General features: G+C 41.9%; 1 protein-coding gene across 2 annotated transcripts in view; it reads left to right on the top strand.

The window, feature by feature from the left end:
• Window positions 1-24,586, top strand: part of NFKB1 (nuclear factor kappa B subunit 1) — a 122,312-nt gene that overhangs the window by 89,568 nt on the left and 8,158 nt on the right. For both annotated transcript variants that reach the window (XM_043870898.1, XM_043870896.1), the window contains exons 11-19: window positions 1,436-1,574; window positions 7,508-7,651; window positions 9,355-9,444; window positions 11,357-11,542; window positions 13,708-13,849; window positions 17,139-17,253; window positions 22,950-23,151; window positions 23,761-23,930; window positions 24,252-24,354. In XM_043870898.1, the coding sequence (XP_043726833.1) occupies window positions 1,436-1,574; window positions 7,508-7,651; window positions 9,355-9,444; window positions 11,357-11,542; window positions 13,708-13,849; window positions 17,139-17,253; window positions 22,950-23,151; window positions 23,761-23,930; window positions 24,252-24,354 (1,291 nt within the window). The remainder of the gene's footprint in view (window positions 1-1,435; window positions 1,575-7,507; window positions 7,652-9,354; window positions 9,445-11,356; window positions 11,543-13,707; window positions 13,850-17,138; window positions 17,254-22,949; window positions 23,152-23,760; window positions 23,931-24,251; window positions 24,355-24,586) is intronic.

The following is a 24,586-nucleotide window of genomic DNA, read 5'->3' as shown; positions in this document are numbered from 1 at the left end:
TAACAAAATATCATAGACTGAGTGAATAAAAGAAAAGCAGTCTTTTGCTTGTGGTTCTGGAGCCTATAAGTCCCAGATCAAGGTCTGACAGGGTTGGTTCCTGACGAGGGCTCTCTCCCTAGTTGGCAGACAGCCACCTTCTTGTTATGTCCTAACATGGCAGAGAGAGAAGCAGCTCTCTGGTGTCTTTTCTTTTTATTTTTCCCTTTTTTGGTGCCTCTTCTTTTAAGACCACTAATCCTATCCAATCAGGGCCTGACCCTTATGACGTCATTTAACCTTACTTATTTCCATAAAGGCCCTATCTCCTAATACAGCCACACTACGGGGTCTTCACCATACAACTTTGAGGGAAACACAGTCTGTAATGGTATTCTCCCAGAGTAACACGAGGAGACCTGTTAAAAGGGTATTCTAATGAAAAGTGTTGACAGGAGAATTCTTCTAGTTGAGGCTGATATCATCATGATAAATCAAGATCTCCCAAGAACAATTAAGTGTATGACAAAGAGATGAAAATGCTGAATCCTCATCTTAACAATTACTCTGAGTGATTAAGGAATACAATTTTCACACACACACACACAAAATGGAAAGAATCCAAATGTCCATCAGTTAGTGGCCAGTTAAGTAAACGTTAGGGGATATTATACAGTTATCAAAAAAGAATGAATACAGACTAACATGGAAAGATCTCAAAGATACAACACTGAAATTTTTTAAAAGACACATATGAAACAAAGTGTATATAACAAAGATTCTGTGTTCATGTTTACATAGCATAAAGAAACTCTGGAAGGTTCTGTGCATAACTGTTAGATTAAACATTAATTTTGTGGATGAAATTAAAAAAAAAAACACTAAATCTGTTTATTCTTATACTAGCAGACACCAAGGAGGCTGTCTTAGAGGCGTTACAGATGCCTGTGTGTGTCTAGAGCCTTGGCCATCCTCCCCTCACAATATGCTGACCCTATTACTGTGTCTCCCTTAAGGGTTTAGCTTTTTGCTATGGTTGTTGGCTGGCCAGGAGGCCCACAGTGGTACCAACCATCCTCCTCTCTCTCTTTCCATTATATCTTTATGATATTGCAGTAAATAATCTTGGAGGCTTTTAAGGCTCTTTTGGGAAAGTGGATGTATGCAATGTATTTTATTCACATGGTTATTTACACTGAAAGACATTTGAAACTTTAGACAAATGAACTAATGAGGATTTGCAGTACATTGGCATAATCTTATATTTCAATTTCACGTTGGCAATAGAATAAAAATATATGGGTACAGAATTCCAAGGTTGTAACTTTCTCTAGGGTGTTGTATTTTTTTAATACACTGTGTCTAAGCATTGGGCATAAAGAATGTATTTAATGAGTACCACTGCTGTAAAAGAAATGTAGTCCTACTCCAACATTTGGATCTTTGTATCCTGCAGTTTGCCATTGTCTTCAAAACTCCAAAGTATAAGGATGTCAACATTACAAAACCAGCCTCTGTGTTCGTCCAGCTTCGGAGGAAATCTGATTTGGAAACTAGCGAACCAAAACCTTTCCTCTACTATCCTGAAATCAAAGGTAACTCAGTTGTTTAAACACTTGCGCTTGTTCCAACAAGAGGCCAGGCTGTTGAGAAAAGGTCAGGCAGTCACCCTGTTTGACCAGCTTCCTAGTAACTGGTTCCTGGGTCCATGGTACTTCTTTTTAGAGACGAAAGAAGTAATATATGATTTTAGGGTCATGTTTCCACCAAGTTTTATATGAGGTTGAGCATTTAAAATTTCTCTTTGAATTTGAGAGTCTATCATTTATTGAAGAACTCGGGGGTCAGGCAGTTGAGATGAAAACATAAGGCTTGCTGTCTAGGAGAATCAGCTGCTGGCCTCACACAGTTGAGCAGAAGACTCAGCCACCGTGCAGTGCAGAGCCATACAAATGGTAAGGCAGCGCTCTATTCCTCACAAAGGATGCACCAAGAAGGAGAGAAAATAGTCTCCTTAAATTGTTATAATGCAAATTATTATTTTGGTAATTCCAAAAGTAAAACAGCCACGAAAACATAGGATAATGCCAAGGAGAGAGAACCCTCGATTCTGAAGAAGCCACAAGAAGAAAGCTTCTTCAAGGTCATGAAAGTTGGGCATGTCTTTCAGTGGTTGAGTGTGCCGCAGAGAAGGAAAGGGTTCCCCTGGCTTAGGAACAGTCAGTGTATGTTCAGAGAAAAGTGAGGCTAAGGCGCACCCAGAGGGACTCCTGAAGGAGGGCAGGAAGGCAGGGCTAGGCTCTGGGGTGGTATGACTGGAGCCTACAGAATTGTGCTTTGAAATTGGAAACGGGAAGGACCAGGCCAGTTTAGATTTAGATTGATGCCTCTGCCTTCTCCACATAGACCCTGAAGAGACTGTCTGGGCAGCAGTAAGTCAGAAGAATAATGCAAGAATCCCAGTAAGAAAGGGTGAGGTTAGTGAAGCTCTTAGTGCAGTGGTGTGAAAGGAGAAGGTAGATCCATGAGGCAGTGCAGTGATGATGTCAGGAGGACCCAGCTGTTGGTTGGGGTAAGAAGTGAAGGAGAAAATCAGGAGTCATAGATGACCCTGGGAAGATTGTGAGGTGGGTGAATTGATGAACGATCAGTGGAGCAGAAGTAGATTTGGGTGGGCAAAGGCAGAGGTCAGTTTAAATCATGTTCCATTTTAGGTTCCTGTGGCCGTTCAAAAGACAGGACTGGAATCCAAGCGGGCAGAATGGGAAATGCAGCCATGAGAATCCTCTCAAAATGAGTATAACAGGCCCCAAAAGTATTTGTTAACCTGGAGTCCACTGACTCCTCTGCAGGTCCATGGCTAGAAAAGTACTTTAAAACAACTCAGTTTCTTTGTAATCCTATTTTGTATTTTACATACCGAAAACTATGATCCTAAGAAGAGATCCAGGCTGCAAAAGAAGCTGTAGCACAGACAAAATTAGAAGGCCCTGGACTAGAGGGAAGTGAGAGTGGGGAGGGCGAGGCACCCAGGTCCTGGCTGAGGCTGGAACCCGCAAAGGTGCCGCGGCAGCCACGCACACGCCTGCTGATCCTGTGACAGCAGCCTGCGATGGCTAGTTTTCTAAGAGGCTTGCTTTTCCTAGAATTCATGTTGTGGCAGCAGCACTTAGAAAATGGTTCCGTGCATTCTTGTTTCTTTTCTGAGCTTGTGACGTCTCCACAGATGGGTCAGGTTCACAGTGCATTTTGTTGATGGTTTGAAAACACTGTCAGCAGAGGAGACTTTTTTCTCTCCATATGAAATTTCATGTGAAATTCTGGTGTATAAAGCTGAGCAGCTCTATGTAAAATGAGGTGGCAAGCCCTGCCCACTTGGCTTCCCCAGGAGTGGCCACTTCCCCGCTTTGGATTAACATCCTTCTATAAAAGTAGACACAAAACAGAAACAGGGCAAATTTTTTGGACTTTCTGAGGGGAAAAAAAAAAAATAGGTTTCTTCTCTTACAACATGTTCAAATTAATGTCAATTTTTCTAATACAGAGAATTGGTTAAATAAAGGCAACTCAGATTCCCTACCCATGTATGAGCCTAGAAATATTCAAAGCTGAACTTGGTTTCTAGGCTGCCGGAGTCTATTTCCCAGTGGTATCTGTGTATGGATACAGCAGGGGTACATCAGACTATTACGCTCGTTGCTACTCTATTATAGTAGGAGCTGTCTTGGGTTGGGGTCTCCTGAAAGTTCAAAACTTCACCTCTATGCAAGAAGCACTTACCTTCCAGGCTATCACTGACTAAAAACCCCATCTATACAAATAGTAAAAAGAACCACCTGGAAAAATAAGAGTTAATAGTTGAGCTCCACAGAAAGAATGGCCAACGCGTACCAGGATTGAGTTGTGAAATTATGTGCGTGGTCTGAGTCACTTCAGTCGTTTTCGACTCTTTAAGACCCCATGGTCTGTAACCCGCCAGGCTCTTCCGTCCATGGGATTCTGCAGGCAAGAATACTGAAGTGGGTTGCCAGGCCCTCCTGCAGGGGATCTTCCCAACCCAGGGATTGAACCCACATCTCTTGTGTCTCCTGCACTGGCAGGCAGGTTCTTTACCACTGCCAACACCTGGGAAGCCCTGTTGTAAGATTAGAACTGTTTTATTGAAGATAACAAATTACCTTAGTCTATAAAACCTTCTGGATTATAAAATCCCAGGTTGAAATAATCACAAGGGGAAATAATCACACCAGACCTGTGACTGGCCAGAAAAGTAGCAGGTCATTTAGCATCAGAGTAATTATATGGAAACGAATCCAAACTGTGCAATCCAAAGAATCACTGTCTTCATTTCTCAGAAGTCATTGAATGTACCTTCCACTGCCCCCAGCTCCTGGACTCACTCCCTGTCTCATTGCCTTGTTTCATATTCTTCACTTATTTTTATCAATATGTAAAATTATCTTACCTATTAATTTATGTGTCTGTTGTCTTATTTGTACTTCTAGTAGGAAGAATGTTCTTGAGATCACAGATTTGGTCTTTCATGTTTATTGCTACATCTCAAACAGTGTATGTCACACAGAAGATGCTTATTAAAGATCTGAGACCTAAGTTACTGATTGACCCACTCAGTTGCTATCCTTATTCAAAACACTGGTAACTTGTTGGGTGCCACCAAGTAGGACGTTAGACAAAGCAGTATGTAATACTCCACTTGTTGCAGAGAGTCATCCAGCCCTGAACTCTGCATCCTTTATGGCCACTGACATTGTGTCTCATTAAAGTGTCATGGAGATGGTTGGGTCCAAGGAAACAATCAAAATAATCAAGAGAGGGATGGTTGGCAAGGGAAGAAGATAGTTGAGGAGCCGTTGTACAAAAGCAAAGAAAGACCACAATGACTTCTCAGTCTGAAAAGATGGGGACTAGGAAGAACTAGAATTGTAATCTTTCAATTACGAAAGGTGTGGTCAGGATGAATGCAGACATCCTTCTTTACTAGCAAACTAGAACCCGGAAAGCAAGAATGAGGTACTTTTAAGGCACATGCGGAGCAAAAGGTGGTAGAGGCTAAAAGTTGTATCGACATTTTGTGAACTAAGCTGTTATCTTAAGTCACCCTTTATTAAAGGAAGTGAAGATGCGTTGAGTGTTTCCCAAAAAGTGATGACATAATGGACTGCTCAGTACACCTTGTATCTGATCTTCACTCTTCCCTGACCTCGTACAAGTCCCTTAACATCCTAGCTTCGGTTTCCTCTTCTGCACAGAAGAGCTTGTATTGAGCCCTTTTAGAATAGGTTGATGTTTCATAGTACATCCCATGGTCCACCATCGAAAATAGACCACAAGGATGAGTGAACCCAGCGTGAAAGTCCCCATGTTCAATTCCATGGAAATTCAGACCACAGGCTCTTTTATTTTAAAAAAGCTTGTTGTGGAGTTTACTATATCTATTTCTTGTCATTGACATCTTAATGACTGTAGGATAGTTAATATTTTTTAAATTGACTCTTAAAAGTTCCCATTTTACAATGAATGTAACTGGTGAATATCTGTTTTATAAGTCAAAAGGAATACATAGCAAATACCAAATGATCTCTTTGCTAGAAAGCATGTCAGTGGATAATATTTATTTCTGAAGGTGAATGTGTTGTCTGGTTTGCTCTTGTATTTCGTATTATTGATGAACTAATGTCTCATGTAAGGTCAACAGTTTATAGGATGAGTAATAATTATGACTGTTAGTCATGATACAAATTTCTCCATGGAGAAATTTTGTAAATCTGTCCAAAGCCTCTTGTTGAGGAAATTGTTTAAGTTTCTCCACTTTGAAGTCGCCCTTTTCTAGTGGGAGCATGTGTTCGTCAAAGTTGACCCATGCTGGCTTTTGTTTTTCTGAACAGGATTTGTTTTTAAAAGATGATTTTTTAAGTGTACTTTGCTACTGTACTTTCCCCTGCTTCATCTTTCAACTGCCCTTAGATGTTCACGAGATAATCAGTAAACAACAGCATTCTTCCTAGCCCTGAGACGGCTGAAACAACCACAGAATTAGAAATTTTGAAGATCTTTCTGAACATAAACAATGACCAGAACTGACCTGAAGAACCAGAAATAGGACAATTGCTAAGTATTGCGGTGCTGACTGAAAAAAAAAAGAATACCCTATTAAACAAAACCCAAACAGCTTCTTCACTCCTTTGTTTCCAAAGAGAGAAGGGAGGAAAAAAATGTATGGTGGGAAAATCAGAGAAGGTAAAGAAAGGGAAACAGAAAGAAGAAACAAGAATGCAACGATAGACCACAAAGGCGCTGGCAGAACTCAGAGGGGCCATGGGGCTGGTGAGAAGCGAAAGAAAAATAGAGTGATCACATAAGGAATGAGGGGGAAAGGTCTAAATAGTATCTAGAGCTGGACTGTCAAAAATCTCAGCGGGCATCACTGTATTTTAGTCAAGCAGTGGTCTTAAACTTTTTAGCCTCACATATTTCATGAGTCACCAACGGCTGCAGTTCCCTCTCTTGTTGTCTTTGCGGGATCCACCCATTTTTATTCTCATGGTGACCACGAAGAAGCAGCTTCTGTCACTTTCTGTCTGTGCTGTCTCTGCTTCTCACCTGTACACCGGTGACAGACCTTCCTGAAACACCATCCTGTACACGGCGTCCCCAGTTCAGAAACAATGCGTGGCTCTCCTGTCAGTTAAACCCCTTAGGTTCACAGTCCAGGGGCTTGACAGTGTGGTCCCATTCAGCCCTGATTCTCACCAGTTCCTGATAGAAAACTTCCACTTCAGCTAAACTGATGCCCTGTTGTTCTCGTAAGCATGCAGTGTACATTGGTTCCTTTGTTTCTCTCTCTCTGCATCCCCTCCCCAGAGCATCTTCCCTTTGCCCCCTCCTAATGGAAGGTTGATTCTGGAAGCCTTTCCTGAATTTCCAGCTCACGGGTACTCCCTCAAAGTCTTCCCATAAACTCCTGGAACCCTAGTTGGCACCATGAATTTTACATATATAGTATTATCATGTCCTCTCTGTCTTTCCCCTAAACCTTAAAATTATATTGGCGGGTTCTTGACAGCAAGGACATGATGTCATACTTCTCTTTATCCACAGCACTTTGCTCACTGTAGATTCATAATAAATGTTAGCTGCTTAGTAACAGTTGTTCTGTATGACCACGTGAAAATGCTCAGTAGTGTTCTTCTCGTTCAGTTTTTTCAGTATCTTCATCTTTGATGGGCAGTCTAGTGTCTCACTAGCTTGAGTGACATGGGGGACTTAATCCATTCCAGAGAGAATTGGGTGTGTACTGTTCTGTGGTCTCTCTGAGGCTAGTTCTTGGTCTTCATATTCATTGGAATAAATATAATGCTTCTTGAATTTTGGCATCTCTTCCTCCTTGGGTGTTTTCTGTTTCCCTTTAAGATGTTTAAAAATACCATCAGAATCAATATTCTTTCTGTGGCTAGTAGTGGAACTGAATCAATGTCTTCTCCTTTGGTTTCTCTTCCTTTAAATGCAGATAAAGAGGAAGTGCAGAGGAAACGACAGAAGCTGATGCCCAATTTCTCGGACAGTTTTGGCGGTGGTAGCGGCGCTGGAGCCGGAGGCGGGGGCATGTTTGGCAGCGGTGGTGGAGGCGGGGGTGCCGGAAGTACCGGCCCAGGTATGAGCCAGGGCTATTCTTTCACGTCAGAGAGGGTGGGTTTCGTTCTCCCAGATTCCCTCGTCTGTGCACTGAGTGCTTGTGACGTTATTGAATGTGACTGCTGTTATTGTTTAGGGTCGAAGTCGTGTCCGACTCTACTATGATCCTATAGACCGTAGCCCTCCAGGCTCCTCTGTCCATGGGATTCTCCAGGCAAGAATACTGGAGTGGGTTGCCATTTCCTTCTCCAGGGGATCTTCCCAACCCAGGGACTGAACCCATGTCTCCTGCATTGGCAGGCAGATTTCTTTACTGCTGAACCACCAGGGAAATCCATTGAACATGATATGTTAATATTCATTAAAATTTCCCAGGACTTCCCTGGCAGTCCAGTGTTGAGACTCCATGCTCCCCCTGCAGGAGGCATGGGTTTGACCCCTGGTCGGAGTAAACTTCATGCAGTGCAGCATGGCAAAAAAAGAAAAATTTCCCAGTAAACTTTTTTTCAGAGAAACACATGTTCAATTTATAATATGTAGATCGGTTCAGTTCAGTCGCTTAGTCATGTCTGGCTCTTTGTGAATATGTAGATAGATAATACCAAAAACTGTAAGAAGAAAAAAAAGTCATGAAGTTAGTTATCCAAAGAATACCTCTTAACATTTTGGTATATTACCACCTCGTGTTTTTTTGGTGGGGGCAAAGGAGGCAGATACAGTTATCTTGGTTTTCTTTGGAAATGTTGAAAAGGTTTCATTTTATATTTATGCTATACTATAGAAAAGTTGAAAATATATAAAATCCTGCCATCATAGATTAGCTACTTAATTTTTTGTGTATATACATTATAATATATATTTATACATTTCTCCAAGCACAGCTGTGTTCCTCATTGTATATATTATTTTAATCCATTTAGTCATATGACTTACTCATTATTCTCACATGATTGTGTATAGAGTTATGTATACTGTTTTTTCCTAACAGTTGAACATAAGCATTCTCCATGGTTATATAAATTTTACATAAGCATAATTTTTAAGCATCATTTTAATGATTCATAATATTTCATCAAGTGAACAAACCATAGTATAACTTACTTGAACATAGTTTCCTTTTTTTTTATATATAAAATGCACTGAACTCCTCTATCCACATTGCTTTTCTTTTATTCCAGTTTATTTCTGTAAATTAAATTCTTTGAAGTGAAATTACTATGTCACAGAGTATGACTGATACCCACTGCTACCCCAAAGAGTTTTACCAGCTTATGCCTCCACCAAAAAATGCATGAGAGTGACCAGTGGGGGCGTGTTTCTGTTGAGGGGTCAGGATATGTATTTGGTTTGGCTCGGTTTTTTCTCTCCAGAGGTTAGTCCGCTGGGTGTGTGAGCCAGTCCGAGCCTGGGTGGCAGCCCCTCGCCGTTAGGCTCTCCCCAGCGTGCAGGAGTGGGAGACCTCAGATGTGAGCTCCCGCACACTGCCCAAAGCCTGGCTTCTGCCCAAGTGGCCAGGCTGTCAGCCTGGCCGGGATGGAATGTTCACGATCTCACCCCGCCCCGCCCCCCGCCCCCCACCCTCCCCCGTGATGTGATGCGTCTTACTAACTCACAACAGAAGCAACGTGTCAGGCACACCGAAGCCTGTGCTCACCTGAGGTTTGCTGAGGCCTTTTTTTAAAAATCGTCATGAGGTTTCATTTGTTACATCTGCCATTTCAGGGTATGGCTTCCCCCACTATGGATTCCCCACATATGGTGGAATTACCTTCCATCCTGGAACCACTAAATCTAACGCTGGGATGAAGCATGGTAAGTAGCACTTTTTTTTTTTTTTCCAGTCATTACTAACACAACATTATCTTGAAAAAAATTGATAAATGCAAATAAATTAAGACAATAACTTCTTTCCCCCAAACTATTATTTCCTGTGGACAGTAGAAATTCTATTCCTGATGCTCTGTTTATATTTATACTTTGTATGTGGCATGAACAGGGGAAAGAAAAGAACATTAGAAAGGAGCATAAAGAGACTTGATTGTTCAAACATTAAGTCACCAAACTTACCTATTCTCTTTTTTTGTCAAATACTACACTTTTGAGACATTTAGAATTTTATAGGCATGGTCTTTCCTCATCAAATGTACCCTCTAATTAGCAGTTGTTCATGTGTTTATGCTTCATACTACATGTCCATTCCAGTGTTATTGCTGTTCATTTGCCCAGTCGTGTCAGACTCTTTGCAACCCCATGAACTGCAGCACACCAGGCTTCCCTGTCCCTCATCATCTCCCAAAATTTGCCCAAGTTCATGTCTATTGCATTGGTGATGCCATCCAGCCATCTCATCCTCTGACACCCTCTTCTTCTGCCCTCAACCTTTCCCAGCATCAGGGCCTTTTCCAGTGAGCCGGCTGTTTGTGTCAAATGACCAAAATACTGAAGTTTCAGCTTCAGCATCAGTCCTTCCAACAGGTATTCTGGGCTGATTTCTCTTAAGATTGACTGGTTGATCTCCTTGCAGCAGATCAAAGGCATCAATTCTTCAATGTACCATTCCAGTGTACCTATTGAAAAAAGAATACAAAAAGGTCTTCTCATGTGTTCAACACCTGTTTCATGTCAGATGCTTTTACATGTTTTAATCATCTTCTTGATTCCACTGTAAGGAAAATATTAGTTTCTCCGTTTTATAGAGAGAGCACATCAAGGTTCACAGATGCCCGTTCACTCACTGAAGGTACACATTGTTAGTGGCAGAACCAGAATTTGAACCAGGTCTGCCTGTAAAACCTCAGTGCTCTCATAGTAGCTGTCAGATAGTACAGTAGGACCTCAATGAGGATGATCAGAAACTGCACAGGATAGCTCCCACAGTGAAGAATGTGAATTTAGACCACATCTTCACAATTTGCTTGAGCACTGGGTGGGGGTAATATAGCTGCTCTGCTTTCAAGAACTTTTAAAATGCCACTTTCTTGTAATTCCTAGAAGAGCTTTACTTCATTTGCCTCCTTTCCAAATAGGATAAGATGTACGTTTTTAGAAATGTAAAAATATGTTTTTTAAGCTCTTAAAGTTCTCATCACAAGAATTTGTAACTATATATGCTGATAGATGTTAAACTAGACTATTGTAATGATCATTTTGCAACATATATAAATATTGAGTCATTATATTGTATACCTAAAATTATTACAATGTTATATGTCAATTACACCTCAATTTAAAAAAAGTTTTCTGGAAGTGACTTTAAAATAGCTTCAAAATGGTTTACTTATGACCATTTTTTGAACAATTTTTACCCATTATGATTTATTCTCTGCAATACCGCGTTAAAGAGCTCAGTGATTTGCATTCAGAAGTTATACAGCCAAGAGGCAACCAAGTATAATAAAAAAATGGCTCTGAAGTCTTTGCACTGAAGGCTATACAAAGTTTCTTTCTTCAGGAAAATAAGAATGAAAATAAACAAAAGGAACAAATAGCTCCCTAGGTCCCACAATTTCAATAGAAAATAACATCAACAGTTAGTGAAATTGTAGGTGTTAACATATCCTGGAAAACAGATCCTTTTAAAAGGAATTTTAAATTAACTGTTTTTCTTTTCCCTTTGCAGTAAGCCTGCTTCTACCTTTAGCTGACCTTTGCTGAAACAGTGAATTATAACTGAATAGATTTTACTGAGAAAAGGCTGATTTTTTTTTTCTGGCTTTTATCTTAGGAACCATAGACACCCCATCTAAAAATGACCCTGAAAGTTGCAGCAAGAGTGATGACAGAGAGGTTGTAAATCTCTCCGAGCAAGTAACAGAAACCACAGAACAAGACGGAGAGTCCTGCCAGGGGGGCGCTGAGGCTAACTTGACGTGCTCGGTGGGAGTGAGAGAAGAGAACTGCAGCTTCCAGGGTGAGCCGTGCAGGACGGGGGCCCGCGTGCTGCTGGCTGGGGAGGGCCGGGTCAGGTCTGGGTGGAGAACCTGTTTCCAGAAGACAGGTTTATCTTGTTGACCTAAAGACTAAAGATGACGCACCCACATCTGGTTCGTGTGCTCTTCGGAGCCCCGTATGCCTTTCGAAAAGTCTGGGCTGGGTTGTTTTATTCACACTGGGGTTTCCATTTGCCCAGTGTTATCTCTGACTATAAAGTACAGACGTTTACATATGCTTCTCCAGTCATGTCATGCAGTTTTAGGGTATCAGGAGAGATAATCTAAATCATTTCCACCACAGACAATAGAGAGCAGTTTGCATAATTTTGACAGTCTCCCTTCTCTGACTGTAGCTTGACTGTCACACTGAGGTGGAACTTTGCCTGAAAATAAGAACTTTTCCCTTTATGTCACTGCCTTCCTTGGAGAATTAGGAGGGACAGTGCATATTTGGAACCCATTAGGGTATGTGTCACGAGTCTAGGTCATCCCAGATTATGCTTAGAAGACTTTTTCTGTAAGAGATAGTTAATAAGTAGAATTGGGGGCTACATAGGGTTTCTGTTGCATGTTTTGCTTTGTTTTTTTTAAATAAATGTACACACCATGCTTAGCTAGGGGGCCAAAAAAACAGGCCACACACAGGATTTGGCCTGCAAGCCACAAGTTTCCTCCCACTGACCTTCAGGAAGCAGAGTTTACAAGAACACCAATGGCTGTAAAGCAACTATACCCTGATAAAAATTAGTAAAACAAAGTCACAGATGATAAAATAAAGACCTAACACAAAAACACCAGTGGCTCGTAGAGAGTCTGTCTGTCTGTGGCAGAGACTGATTTTTGACACTTCCTGCCCAACCAGAGAGTCATTTAAGATTCCAGTGAAGGATTATTTCCCCAAGAGATTGATTATTTACAATTGTGGCAAAATCCAGTGAGCATTATTTGGAGATTGATTATTCCCCTTAAAATAACAGACATTTCTGAATTTCTTTCCCCAAAAAAAATTGTAGACAGGTTTTTTTTGTTTTTTTTTTTTAACCATATGATATCACTTATATTTGGAATCTAAATAATGATATAAATGACCTTATTTACAAAACAGAAACAGACTTACATATAATGAAAACAAACTTATGGTTACCAAAAGGGATTGGGGGGGTAAATTTGGAGTTTTAGATGACCATATGAACACTACTATACATAAAATAGATAAACAACAAGGACCTACTGTACAGCACAGGGAACTATACTAAATATTTTGTAATAACCTATAATGGAAAAGAATTTGGAAAAGAATACATATAGCTATAAGTGAATCATTTTGCTGTATGCTTGAAACTAACACCACATTGTAAATTAACTATACTTAAAAAGACACAAAAATATGAACCTTAGATAAGCAGATTATCTTGGGGGAAAAAAATAAACTTTTGACTCGTACAAAACATCTTTTCAGTTAGGTGATAAGAGATGTTTTTAAAAATATTAATAACAATATTGGAATAAAAATGGGTCCAAAGAAAGTACAGGAATGCAAATACACTCACTGGAAGGGGAACTATAACAGAGGTTACATGTCATATATGGCTGTTAAGTTTTCTGGAAGCCAGGACAGTTCCCCATGGACTTGACCTGGAAGAGTGGTGGGGCTTGATCTCAGCTGTTGTGTCCGAGACCCAGATGGCCAACGTGTAGACAAGTTTTTTGAGATCAACCTCTATATTTGTCAGTGAGCCAGCATCCACCTCTGCTTTCCACAGTGAACACGATCCAAAAGCACTGACAGGTGTGTGCACGCATGCTCGCTCAGTCTCATCCGACTCTTTGCAACCCCATGGACTGTAGCCTGCCAGGCGCCTCTGTCCATGGGATTCTCCAGGAAAAAGTACTGGAGTGGATAGCCATTTCCACTTCCGGGGAATCTTCCCTGCCAACGGATCAGACTTGTGTCTCCTGGGGTCGGCAGGTGGATTCTGCCACTCGCACTACTCTGGGGAAGCCCCTGAAAGGAGCATTTTCCACTAAATCGATGTGTCTCAGGGTCTCAGAATGCTGATGCTGATGGTGTTGGCCTCAAGCATGCCATTCCTGTAGAGCAATTTCAGGAAGCTCAACCGTGACTGTGATCACTGCCTTGCAGATAACCTCTTTCTGGAGAAGGCCATGCAGCTGGCCAAGCAGCACGCCAACGCCCTCTTTGACTACGCGGTGACAGGAGACGTGAAGATGCTGCTGGCTGTCCAGCGCCATCTCACCGCCGTGCAGGACGAGAACGGGGACAGGTAAGTCAGGACTTTCGTAAACAAGGTGTTTTAAGGGGGCGAAGAGAGAAAAGAATTGTGTGCATGCTGGCTAGAGATGAGACGAATTGATTAAAGTCACTGGATCCTGCAACTGAAGCATTCCCTCAAGAAAAAGAATGCATCCATAAGGCTGAGTGGTGTGATCTGCTTCTCTATCCTGTGGTTCCCACCTGTTGAGTTCTAAAATAGCTGGTTACTCATCTAAGAGTACAACACTCTGGGTTAGAAAACCGAGACGTGTGTGGGGAATGGTACTTTTTGAAAAGCCCTGCTTCATTTGTTGGAATAAGATTTTGAATAATATCTAGTAAACATTTTGTTTATTGGAATAATATTTTTTACTTTGTTTATTGGAATAACGTAATAAACTTTGGTCTTGCCAAATGTCTAAAGTGCTTATTATCCCAACTGCATACCTGTGGTAACAGTAATCTCCAGGAAAAGCCCAATAGAGACAGCTCAAGAGCAACAATGACACAATGATTAAGAGGCCATCGTCATTCTCTCCCAGTTAACAGTTCCTTCTCTACTGCCTGTGTTAATGGTCACCAGTCTGTGACTGGACCAGACTCTTCTGACTGCTCTCGCCCACGTGGTGTGGGAATCGACCATTCCACCACACATGCTTCCCACTTCTGGGGTTACAGAGCTCATATGTGCAGGGACACCTGACTTCTTTCTAAAACAGTTCTCCTCTTCCTTTCACTGAGACTTCTAAAATAATCTCAAAAGCCTATAAAAATAGCAAGCGACAGCAGCTCTCAAGTCCAAGTCAAGTGGTTTGTTCAAAACCTTCCCCAAAATAGCATCAACAGTGAGAAATCCTCTCTGGAAGAGCTCCTGGGTGCTGTGTCTTAAACACTGAACCAAATGCTTTAGGAAAGTGCCAGCCTCGGGGTTTCAACGAGAGACCTTTGTTCTCATTCCTTGCATTGTAACCAAGGATGTGGTGTAACCACTGGCCTTGTTATACAGTAGGGGAGGAACCAGCACAGCCGTCTTGGTGTAATGTCATCAACAGCAGAATGTGTTTTACAGGGTTAAATAATCCAGTTAGCATCCAGTAGCACAGAACCACAAGAGAAAGCAGTTAAGCAGGACAGGACAGCAGTATTTCAGATGGCATTCTTAGGGACCGGCTGATGGGCCTAAGAAAGGGACCGCGGTGTCTGAAGGGAGAATTGTGGAAAGGGATACAGGCACACACATTCAAGTGGGGGCATGGAGGCGAAGGTATGAACATATGTGAGGACCTGGAATATATATGGAGAGGCTGCGGAGGAAGCCTTCCCTGCCCAGGCACTTCTAAGGAAGTGAATCCTCAGAGTCCCCTCCCAGGTCCCCAGATATTCTCATGCCGCAGCTGGAAGCCAGAGAGGTGAGACTGCGGGAAACTGAGGAAGAGTCCTCATAAGAATGCAGACAGGAATAGCTTTGAGCCTTCATAGCTCAGGTCCCTTGTTTTCACTGAGCTTATTATATTCGGCTATTAATCCGAATCCTGTGGCCATTAGTCATCACAGAAAATACAATGAGAAAAAATAATAAAAACTTCTGGTACTGGGGAAATTCCCATGAGGGTGTGAAAATTTATGGGGGAGGGGGAATGTACTTCTGCTATGAAATGCTGAGCTACACATGGAAATTTTTAGGCAGATTTTGAAGTACGACCTTTTTCTTGGTATATGTACATCATGTCTGCATCAGACTTCAGGACCTTTTCATCAGTCTTCTTTCAGTCCTAGGTTTCAAAAGACAGTACGGAAACCCTGAGATAACTCATTTAAAAGTCTCTCTCAAATGATGATGCCACAGTCTAGTTTTCCAGGCTCTCCTATGTCAGTGTTAATCCCACGTAATACACACTTGCTATTGCCAAGAAAGTGGCCTGAATAAAATGACACCTGCTATGTTTAGAGAAAATGCAGCCTATGCTCAAATCCCGTAGGTACTGCCACCATGGGATCCTCTGGGTGTGCTCTGCATCGTGATCTGTCCATACCTCGGAGGGGTCATCCTCCTGGATGTTCACCACCACTCCACAGAGCAGCACACATGTGCCCTGCAGCAGGAGACCTTAAGGAATTAAGGGATGTCCTTGGAGCAAGACAGTCATGGATTTAATATATGATCTGGATTGAGTTCTCTTATACCTATACGTCTCAGTTTCATCACCAAAAATAAGGATAATATTACCTACCTTGTAAGACTATGATTAATATGATAATGTGTATCAGATGCTTAGTGTAGTCTGGTATTAGAAGCTCTAAACAAATAGTAGCCATTTTTCATTGTTCTTGTTGTGTCATTTCCAATTTTTAATAGTAAATATTTTTTAACAATTAAAAAAATTTTGTTCCGAGGAGTGATGCTTGGCACCTGCCAATATTTTCAGCCTCATTACTATAAGCCCTGTTTGTTCAGTCATCCTTATTTTAGTGCCTAAATTGTGTGCCAGGGCTGTAAGGCTGACCCAGACAGAACCAGCCTCCAAGAGGCTTAGAAGACAGAGAGAGAGGATGTACAGAAAACTGTAGTTGCTCAAGCAAGCAGGAAACTTGAGTGGGGGACAGCTTGCTCTGCCTTGGAAACTGAGAAAGTCTTCTCCAAGGATGTAAGTTTTAGACTGGAGCATGAAGGATGAAGCGCTGGTGAGGCAGACAAGAAGAGCAAAACCATTCCAGGCAGCAGAAAGAATTCAGGGGAGAAATACAGTCACATTTTTCCTCCAGAAGTTTGCTTCAAGTCTTCTTCCTGTAGTTAAGAGCCTAACTCCACTCTCCCCTCTTGGGATCTAGGAAGATGTTAAAAAGCCACCACCTTGTGTTTTGGAAGAGGTGGCAGGGCTAGGTGAGAGAACTACATTTTTCTGAACAAATCCTAGTTCAGGAATTTAACTCATATCATCTGTGTGTGTCCAGGTAAGTCAGGGAAAAGTTAGAGGAGAAAATGCCCTGAAACCATAGCACAGAGGCAGGGTTAGGATTTCAACTTGGAGACGTCCTGCCTCAAAGTCCAGGCTCCTTTACACGTCAGGGAGTCTGAACTGAGCCCCCAGAGACCAGGCAGGCTCTGTAAGTGAGCAGGCAGTAGGGCACACTCACCTTGGATTCAAGATGTTTCATAGATTCCAGACATTTGCGCGCTAAAGGAAACTAGAGAGCCAAATTCCGTTTACAAATCTAATCCTATCGTGGGAACCTGTTTTGTTTTTTTTTTTTCTCCATTAACACTTTAGCTGATTATTGCCACTATATTTTTATTCCAGTGTCTTACACTTGGCAATCATCCACCTTCATAATCAGCTTGTGAGAGATCTGCTGGAAGTCACATCTGGCTTGATTTCTGATGAAATTATCAACATGAGAAATGATCTCTACCAGGTAAGCAGAAATATCAAGGAGGCGACTGAAGAAAAATCCATGGTGTGTACATGGGCTTGTGTGTGTATTAATAATAGCATATAATATTAACAGTAGCAAAAATAAAGTAACATGTCTCTGTAGGTAATATCACATAGGAATGTTCTTTTATGAATGAGGATCCTTTGATCTATGGGTATAATAGCAGTCACCCCACAATGAAATTTAGCATCCTGCCGAGAGACTGCAAACTTGAAGCTTCAGAAAGTTGCCAAAGCACTCAGTCTACTGCAGGATAAATATATATCACACCTGTCGAGAAAAAAACAGAATTGAAAAAACTTTCCAGTTTGAAAAGCCAGTGATTTACAAGAATTTTTGAAGTGTGCTGAACATGTTGACAGCATCTAGATTAAATGGTGCTGAGTCAAGAATACAGAAAGCTAAAAAGGTTGCTTGAGAAGGAAAAAGTGTCTTTCAAAAAAACAGAAAATTCAAAATACAATAATAATGTTCAAGGTGAAGAAAACAGGGAACACTAAAGAGATGTGCCCAAATCAGATCCACCCAGAAATTAGGTAGACTTAAAAGCAGGCTGAGGAACTCTGTTACAGAGGTCGTCTAGTATCTCAGAGAGCAGGGCTGACTGGAGACTCAGTGAGGCTGCCTGGTGGGTACACGCAGGTTTCAGGTGAGGAAAGGAGATTGAGGGTGTCAGAATCAAAGCTGGGATGCCGGTGCAGGGAGCCGGCAGACCCCGACCAGCCTCCCAGGCAAAGGGACCACGCTGGGAGGAGGTGAGTAGGGTCTGCTCCCTCCCTCTTGCCCTGGTATTCTCCCTTCCTGCTGCCTTTCCCGGCCCCACCAGCCTTCTCTACAGCCTCATGATCCCCTGCCCTTCTCCGCTTTTCTGTTTTTGCCTTCCCTTCAAGACTCAAGATGACTTCCCAGTCCTCCTTGGCCTCCATGGTATGCCCAGATGCCTGACTCAAGCCTATCCCTCCCTCTAAAAATACAGGCAACCACCATGTACAGTTATTTACACAGTGAAGGTGCTTGTCCCAGTTCTCAATTTTTAAAGCAGTGATGTGAGTCATTTCCTAAAAGCAGTTGCTCTGAAATGTTTACATGTAGCTCCCAGTAGATTTTTATCTGTGAATAGATAGATCAAGTTGATCTGTGTCTCCTGATAAGGGAAAATAAGTTTCCCACTGGATATTAAGGCATTAGGCCTCGTCTTTGGCCATCATACTTAAGATCAAAGGGAAAATGAAGTTGGGGAATTCTTCACTGACTCATAACTAGGATGAGGTCTAATTTTAGGTATATATATTTAAAGGATGGCTTCTTCACATTTTCATACCAGTTTGGGTGTTGCTGGTGTTTGGAAAGTCACTTGGCCCATAAAGCCTGAGTCTCTCAGGCTCTAGGACCGACTGTTCCTTTCACCATCACAAGTGTACAGAGAAAACTGGAAAGGGGACCTTGCGCTTATCAGTCCCCCTTCCAAAGAGTGCTTAAGTTCAGTGCCTGTATGTCAGATTCAGGGAATTGTGTTTCTGTTTATAAATAGGACCTGCAAAGGACACTGCACAACAGGCTTAGTAGTTGAGATTTATTATGTGCCAAACTCCTCACTGTATCATTCGGTACAACTGTTGAGACTCTCCACTGTGTTGGGGACAAAACTCTGAAACCACCGCCTTTGATGCTCCCATGCCTTCCGGTATGGGGACTCTTGGGGGCATGCAGGTCCACTTCTTGCACCCCTTTACCATCGTTTTCATTGATGGGCAAGGATTCAGGACCCCCTGGCTAGCCTTTAAGGTGTCAAACACATACCCAATGGCTACTTTTATTTGAGAACTAGAAACCCACTAATTTAAACTTCCATTTTTCTATTGTAAAGGTTCTCTGTTAGCTATTCTTGATGGGAAATTATACAGTTCCCTAAGTAATTTGGATTATTTGGCAATTGTCTGAAACATGCTCCCAAAATACCTTTCACTAATCTTAGTACATTTCTGTGGCCATCTGTCATGATCAAATCTCTCTTCCACCCACCCTCTAGAGAAAGCCACACTCAAAATAATATAAGTACACAGGGTTAAGATTTTTCTGAAAATATTTCTGAAATCTATTCCTTTTAAACTATTTTCTCTTCTCCCATTCCTCTCCCTCCAACATAAACCACCACTCTAGTTTGTTTGATATCAATTTTATTTGCATATGTTCCTATAAAACATGAGTGGGGGGTTTGTGCCTTTATTTTTTGTTTTTAATTATCATATATATGTTCGTAGTTTTAAAATAGTACGTAAGGATATGTATTAGAGAATCAAAGTTACCCTCCCTAGCAGCATACAAGTTCTCAGCCCCACTCCCAAATATAACAATTATAAGTATTTCCCTAGGTATTTGCTACCTTAACATATATACTTTAAAGTAGACAGATATTTTAATATACTTTTTCAGAATTTATTCTTAATTGGAGGATAATGGCTTTAGAATGTTGTGTTGGTTTCACAGCAACATATGCAACAGCATGAATCATCCGTAAGTGTGCATATGTCCCCTCCCTCTTGAACCTCCCTCCCACCCTTCTACATGGTCAGAGTACCAGGTGGAGCTCCCTGTCGGCAGCTTTCCAATAGCCGTCTGTTTTACATATGGTAATATATATGTTTCAGTGCTGCTCTATTCGTTCCACCTTCTCCTCCCCCTGCTGTGTCCACAAGTCTGTTCTCTGTTTGGGTCTCTATTCCTGCCCTGCAAAGAGGTTCATCGTTGCCATTGTTCTGGATTGCATGTGTATGCATAAATATACAATATTTGTTTTTCTCTGACTTCACTCTGTAGAGCAGGCTCTAGGTTCATCCATCTCACTAGAACTGACTCAGATGTGTTCCTTTTTATGGCTGAGTAATAGTCCGTTGTATATATGTACCACAACTTCTTTATCCTTTCATCTGTTGCTGGACATCTAGGCTGTCTCCGTGTCCTCGCTGTCGTAAATAGTGCTGCAGTGAACACTGGAGTACATGTGTCTCCACAGTGACTGTATCAGTTACATCCCCCCAACAGTGCAGGAGGGTTCCCTTTTCTCCACACCCTCCCCAGCACTTATTGTTTGTAGATTTTTTGATGATGGCCATTCTGACCAGTGTGAGGCAGTACCTCATTGTAGTTTTGATTTGCATCTGTCTAATAATGAGTGATGTGGAACATCTTTTCATGTGTTTGTTGGCCATTTGTCTGTCTTCTTTGGGGAAATGTCTGTTTGGGTCTTTTGCCCACTTTTTGATTGGGCTGTTTTTCTGGTGTTGAGCTGTGTGAGCTGCTTGTGTATTTTGAACACTAATCCTTTGTCAGTTGTTTCATTTGCAATTAGTTTCTCCCATTCTGAGGGTTGTCTTTTCATCTTATTTATAGTTTTCTTTGCTGTGCAAAAGCTTTTAAGTTTAATTAGGTCCCACTTGTTTATTTTTGTTTTTATTTCCAGTATTCTGGGAGGTGGGTCAAAGAGGATCTTGCTATGATTTATGTCAAAGAGTGTTTGGCCTATGTTTTCCTCTAAGAGTTTTATAGCTTCTGGCCTGACATCTGAGTTTATTTTTGTGTATGGTGTTAGGAAAGTTTATTCTTACATGCAATCCATGGTATATTATACATACTGCTTCTGCTTTGCATAAAACTTTCTTAAATTTTTAATTATCGATTCATAGGTGGTTGCAAAAAATATACTAGGAGGTTGCATGTACCCTTTACCCAGTTTCCCCAATGATAACATCTTGTATAACTCTAGTCCAGTATCAAAGCCAGGAAATTGATATAATCCACAGATCTTACTTGGGTTTTGCCAGTTTTACATGCACTCATGTGTGTGTTCATGCAGTTCTTCGTGCATGTATTTTTAAGTTGCATAGGTGGCTTTGTCCTACACGTCATGATAACTGCCTCCACTGTTTGTGGAATTTATCCATGCGCCTGTATATACAACTAGTTCATTGTTTCTACCCCTGACGAGGATCCTATTGTGTACATCCTTCAATCTGTTATGTACCTATTTCCCAACAGTTGACACTTAGCCAGCTTCTCACTTCCTACCTCCACAGACAGTACTTCAGTGAAGTCTCACTCACGTGTCCTTGTGGATTTGTGTGCCTCAGATATACAGGCAGGAATTGGGTTGCTGGGGTATTTGTTTACTTGGCTCTGCAAAATGTCTGCCTAAGTCCACATGCCGGCAAGCACGGTATTAAAAGTTCCTAGATTCCTACATTGTATAATTACTTAAGATACTCCAACTAATAAAAATAAATGGAAAAAAAGAAAAAAAAAAGATATAATCCTGGGGTTTAGGATCTAAAGCCTAAAATATCATAGAAAACCTTCCGTGGGACCATAGAGAGAGGAAAAAAAAAAACTTAATAAATTTTTTTAAACTAATGGTAAGAGATTTTGTGTGATATGAAAATTTATATTAAAACTACAGCTAATGTTAAATCTCTGAATGGTATAATGTGATTTCAGGTCTTTTTTCCAATCTCATTCTCTTTCTTTTCCCCATCTCCCCAAATGACATATCTGATTACTAAACACAGTTTATTTTTTAGTTTGAGAGGAAGGCTCCTGGCTATAATGTCTAAAAGTTCCAAGGGCATGATTCATTTCAAGCCAGGCTATAGTTCTAAAGGATGGGAAAAAAAAAAAAAAAAGGTTGGGGCGGGGGTAGAAAAAAGAGAGAGTAGACATTTGGGGGAAAGAATCGCGTTTTGTTTCTGTTACATTAAATAATCACTGTGACGACACAGCGCGGTATCTTTCATCCACTCTCACCTGGTGTGCCCAACAAGGATGCTGGCGGTCCGCCTGCTGTCACTGCTTACTGAGCAGGAAAGTCTAGGCAAACTGTCATTAGAGAGGCTGGATTTCACAGGCTGCTGTGAAACAGACTGATTTGTATAAAAATATACTGCTCTTCTGGCAGTGACCTCAGTTCTTTGAAAGATACTTTCTTGAGTGTTTGTCTTACTCATCTCGAAAATGCAGTTTTCAAAACACCTCATTTGCATTCACTGAGGTGCCGCTTTGTGGGCAGGATAATCAAATGGACCTGGCTTGTTTGTCCATCTGAGCCTTCTTTGTGAGGTGGCTCTCCTGTTCTATTATGCCTTTGAGAATCCTTTTATAAAGTATAGTGGCAGAATTCTGTTGATTGGTCTCATGGAGCTTGTCCATGGAACAATATTTTTTAATTTACCAAATTTTTTTGCATGTTATTATAGAGTGACAGTACCTTTGTCAGTTGGTTTCTGCTGGGTAGTTTGTTTAAACTTTTTCAGTAAAACCGTAAGTTGATTTGGTTCATTAACATATGATGTCTAAGCTAAAGGTAAGACTCCTACTAGAAATTCGAGAAAACTAAATTTACTAATAGGAGTTAACCATCAAAAATCAATTGACTGTAGCCAGAAACAAAGCTATTAAGAATTGTAAAAAAATAAAAATTTTTTAAAAAATTGTAAATATAAAATAATTTTGATAACTAAATGTCAGTCCAGTATATATATATATCATTAGCAGGAGAGTAACTCATTTGCAGAGGTGAGAACTTAATCTGGGCATGAGAAGTGGCCCCTCGGTATGATTCCACCTATTGCAGCGTGTTTGTGCCACTGACCAGTGTCATCTCCTGCCTCTCCTCCACCGCCCAGACCCCGCTGCACCTGGCAGTAATCACCAGACAGGAAGCTGTGGTGGAGGACTTGCTGCGGGCTGGTGCTGACCTGAGCCTTCTGGACCGCTTGGGTAACTCTGTTTTGCACCTCGCTGCCAAAGAAGGACATGATAAAATTCTCGGTATTTTACTCAAGCACAAAAAGGCAGCACAACTTATTGACCACCCCAACGGGGAAGGTAAGAGACAACCACGCATCGTGGTGTAACCTCTGTCTGCTTTCTAAACAATAAGTAGCTACCAGATAAATATGTGTGTTTGATCTGCGCCCCAAAGTGCTTTCCTTAACCACTTGGAATTCATCATCTCTTACGGAAATTTCCATTGCTGGCTGCAGCTAATTCCTTTGAAGATGATCTGGAATAGTCAGTCACTAGGAGGGAAAAGCAGAGGCCTAAGCAAACACCATTCTTGATATGTAGAAAAAGTATTAGCTGCTCAGTCATGTCTGACTATCTGTGATCCCATGGACTGTAGCCTGCCAGGCTGCAGATTCTCTAGGCAAGATACTGGAGTGGGTCTCCTGACCCAGGGATCAAACCTGGGTCTCCTGCATTGCAGGCAGATTCTTTACCATCTGAGCCACCAGGGAAGCCCCCTTGATATGTAGAAAGTATCCTTTATTCAGAGAATGTTTATGTGTTCGCATTGTCTCCTGAGAACACAAAAGGAGTGTGGGGTTTACATGCAGGGCAGCTGACTTACAGCACCTGTACAGACTGGAGTAGGGACATGCTGACCCCCAACAGCCTTCCGTCCCCATAACCATCCCTGTGCTTGGGCCGTAGGTCTGAATGCCATCCATGTAGCCATGATGAGCAACAGCTTGCCGTGTCTGCTGCTGCTGATGGCCGCGGGGGCCGATGTCAACGCCCAGGAGCGGAAGTCGGGGCGCACGGCGCTGCATCTGGCCGTGGAGCACGACAACATCTCCTTGGCTGGCTGCCTGCTCCTGGAGGTGAGGGCTGCACTTACCTGCCTTCTCATTCAATTCCCAAAGGGCATTTGGGAAAATCTTTTCAAAGAACAACTTCGCTAACAGCTCATCTCCCTATCGTTGGCTCTACCTGTGTAGTATCTACTGGAGGCTTCAGAATAGCTGCTCAGGCCCTCCAGTATTCCCCTGCCCAGCATCTCTGAGGATCTCTGCACTGGCAGAGCCTGCCTAGAATACAACTGGGCTGGGAACATGACGTGGAGAGCCATGCACACAGGGGAGGTGGGGACAGAAGGGCCAGAGGACCTTGAACTAACCCTTTTCTGTGTGGGCGGATTTTAGGGTGATGCCCACGTGGACAGCACCACTTATGACGGAACTACACCCCTGCACATAGCGGCCGGGAGAGGGTCCACCAGGCTGGCGGCTCTTCTCAAAGCAGCAGGTAAGGCAGGCTGGTGGTCAGCCATAGAAAATGTCAACAGGAAGGCAAACCCAGACTCACTCGAGCAGCCAGGCCACCTCCTTAACCTATAGATGTGCTGCAGAAAGGCACAAATAAATAAAAGTTTGCTGCAAATCCCACTTAGCAGCCACGAAGGCTCTGTTTGTATTAGTAATCCTGGGTGCCATGCTGATGGTCGTTAGTTTTTACTCACCTGTTTTGGATTTGGATT

Source organism: Cervus elaphus, chromosome 17 (genome assembly GCF_910594005.1).
Source record: "Cervus elaphus chromosome 17, mCerEla1.1, whole genome shotgun sequence".
Classification (NCBI taxonomy): domain Eukaryota; kingdom Metazoa; phylum Chordata; class Mammalia; order Artiodactyla; family Cervidae; genus Cervus; species Cervus elaphus.
Note: the sequence above shows the minus strand (reverse complement) of the source record. Positions and strands in the feature narration are given on the sequence as shown.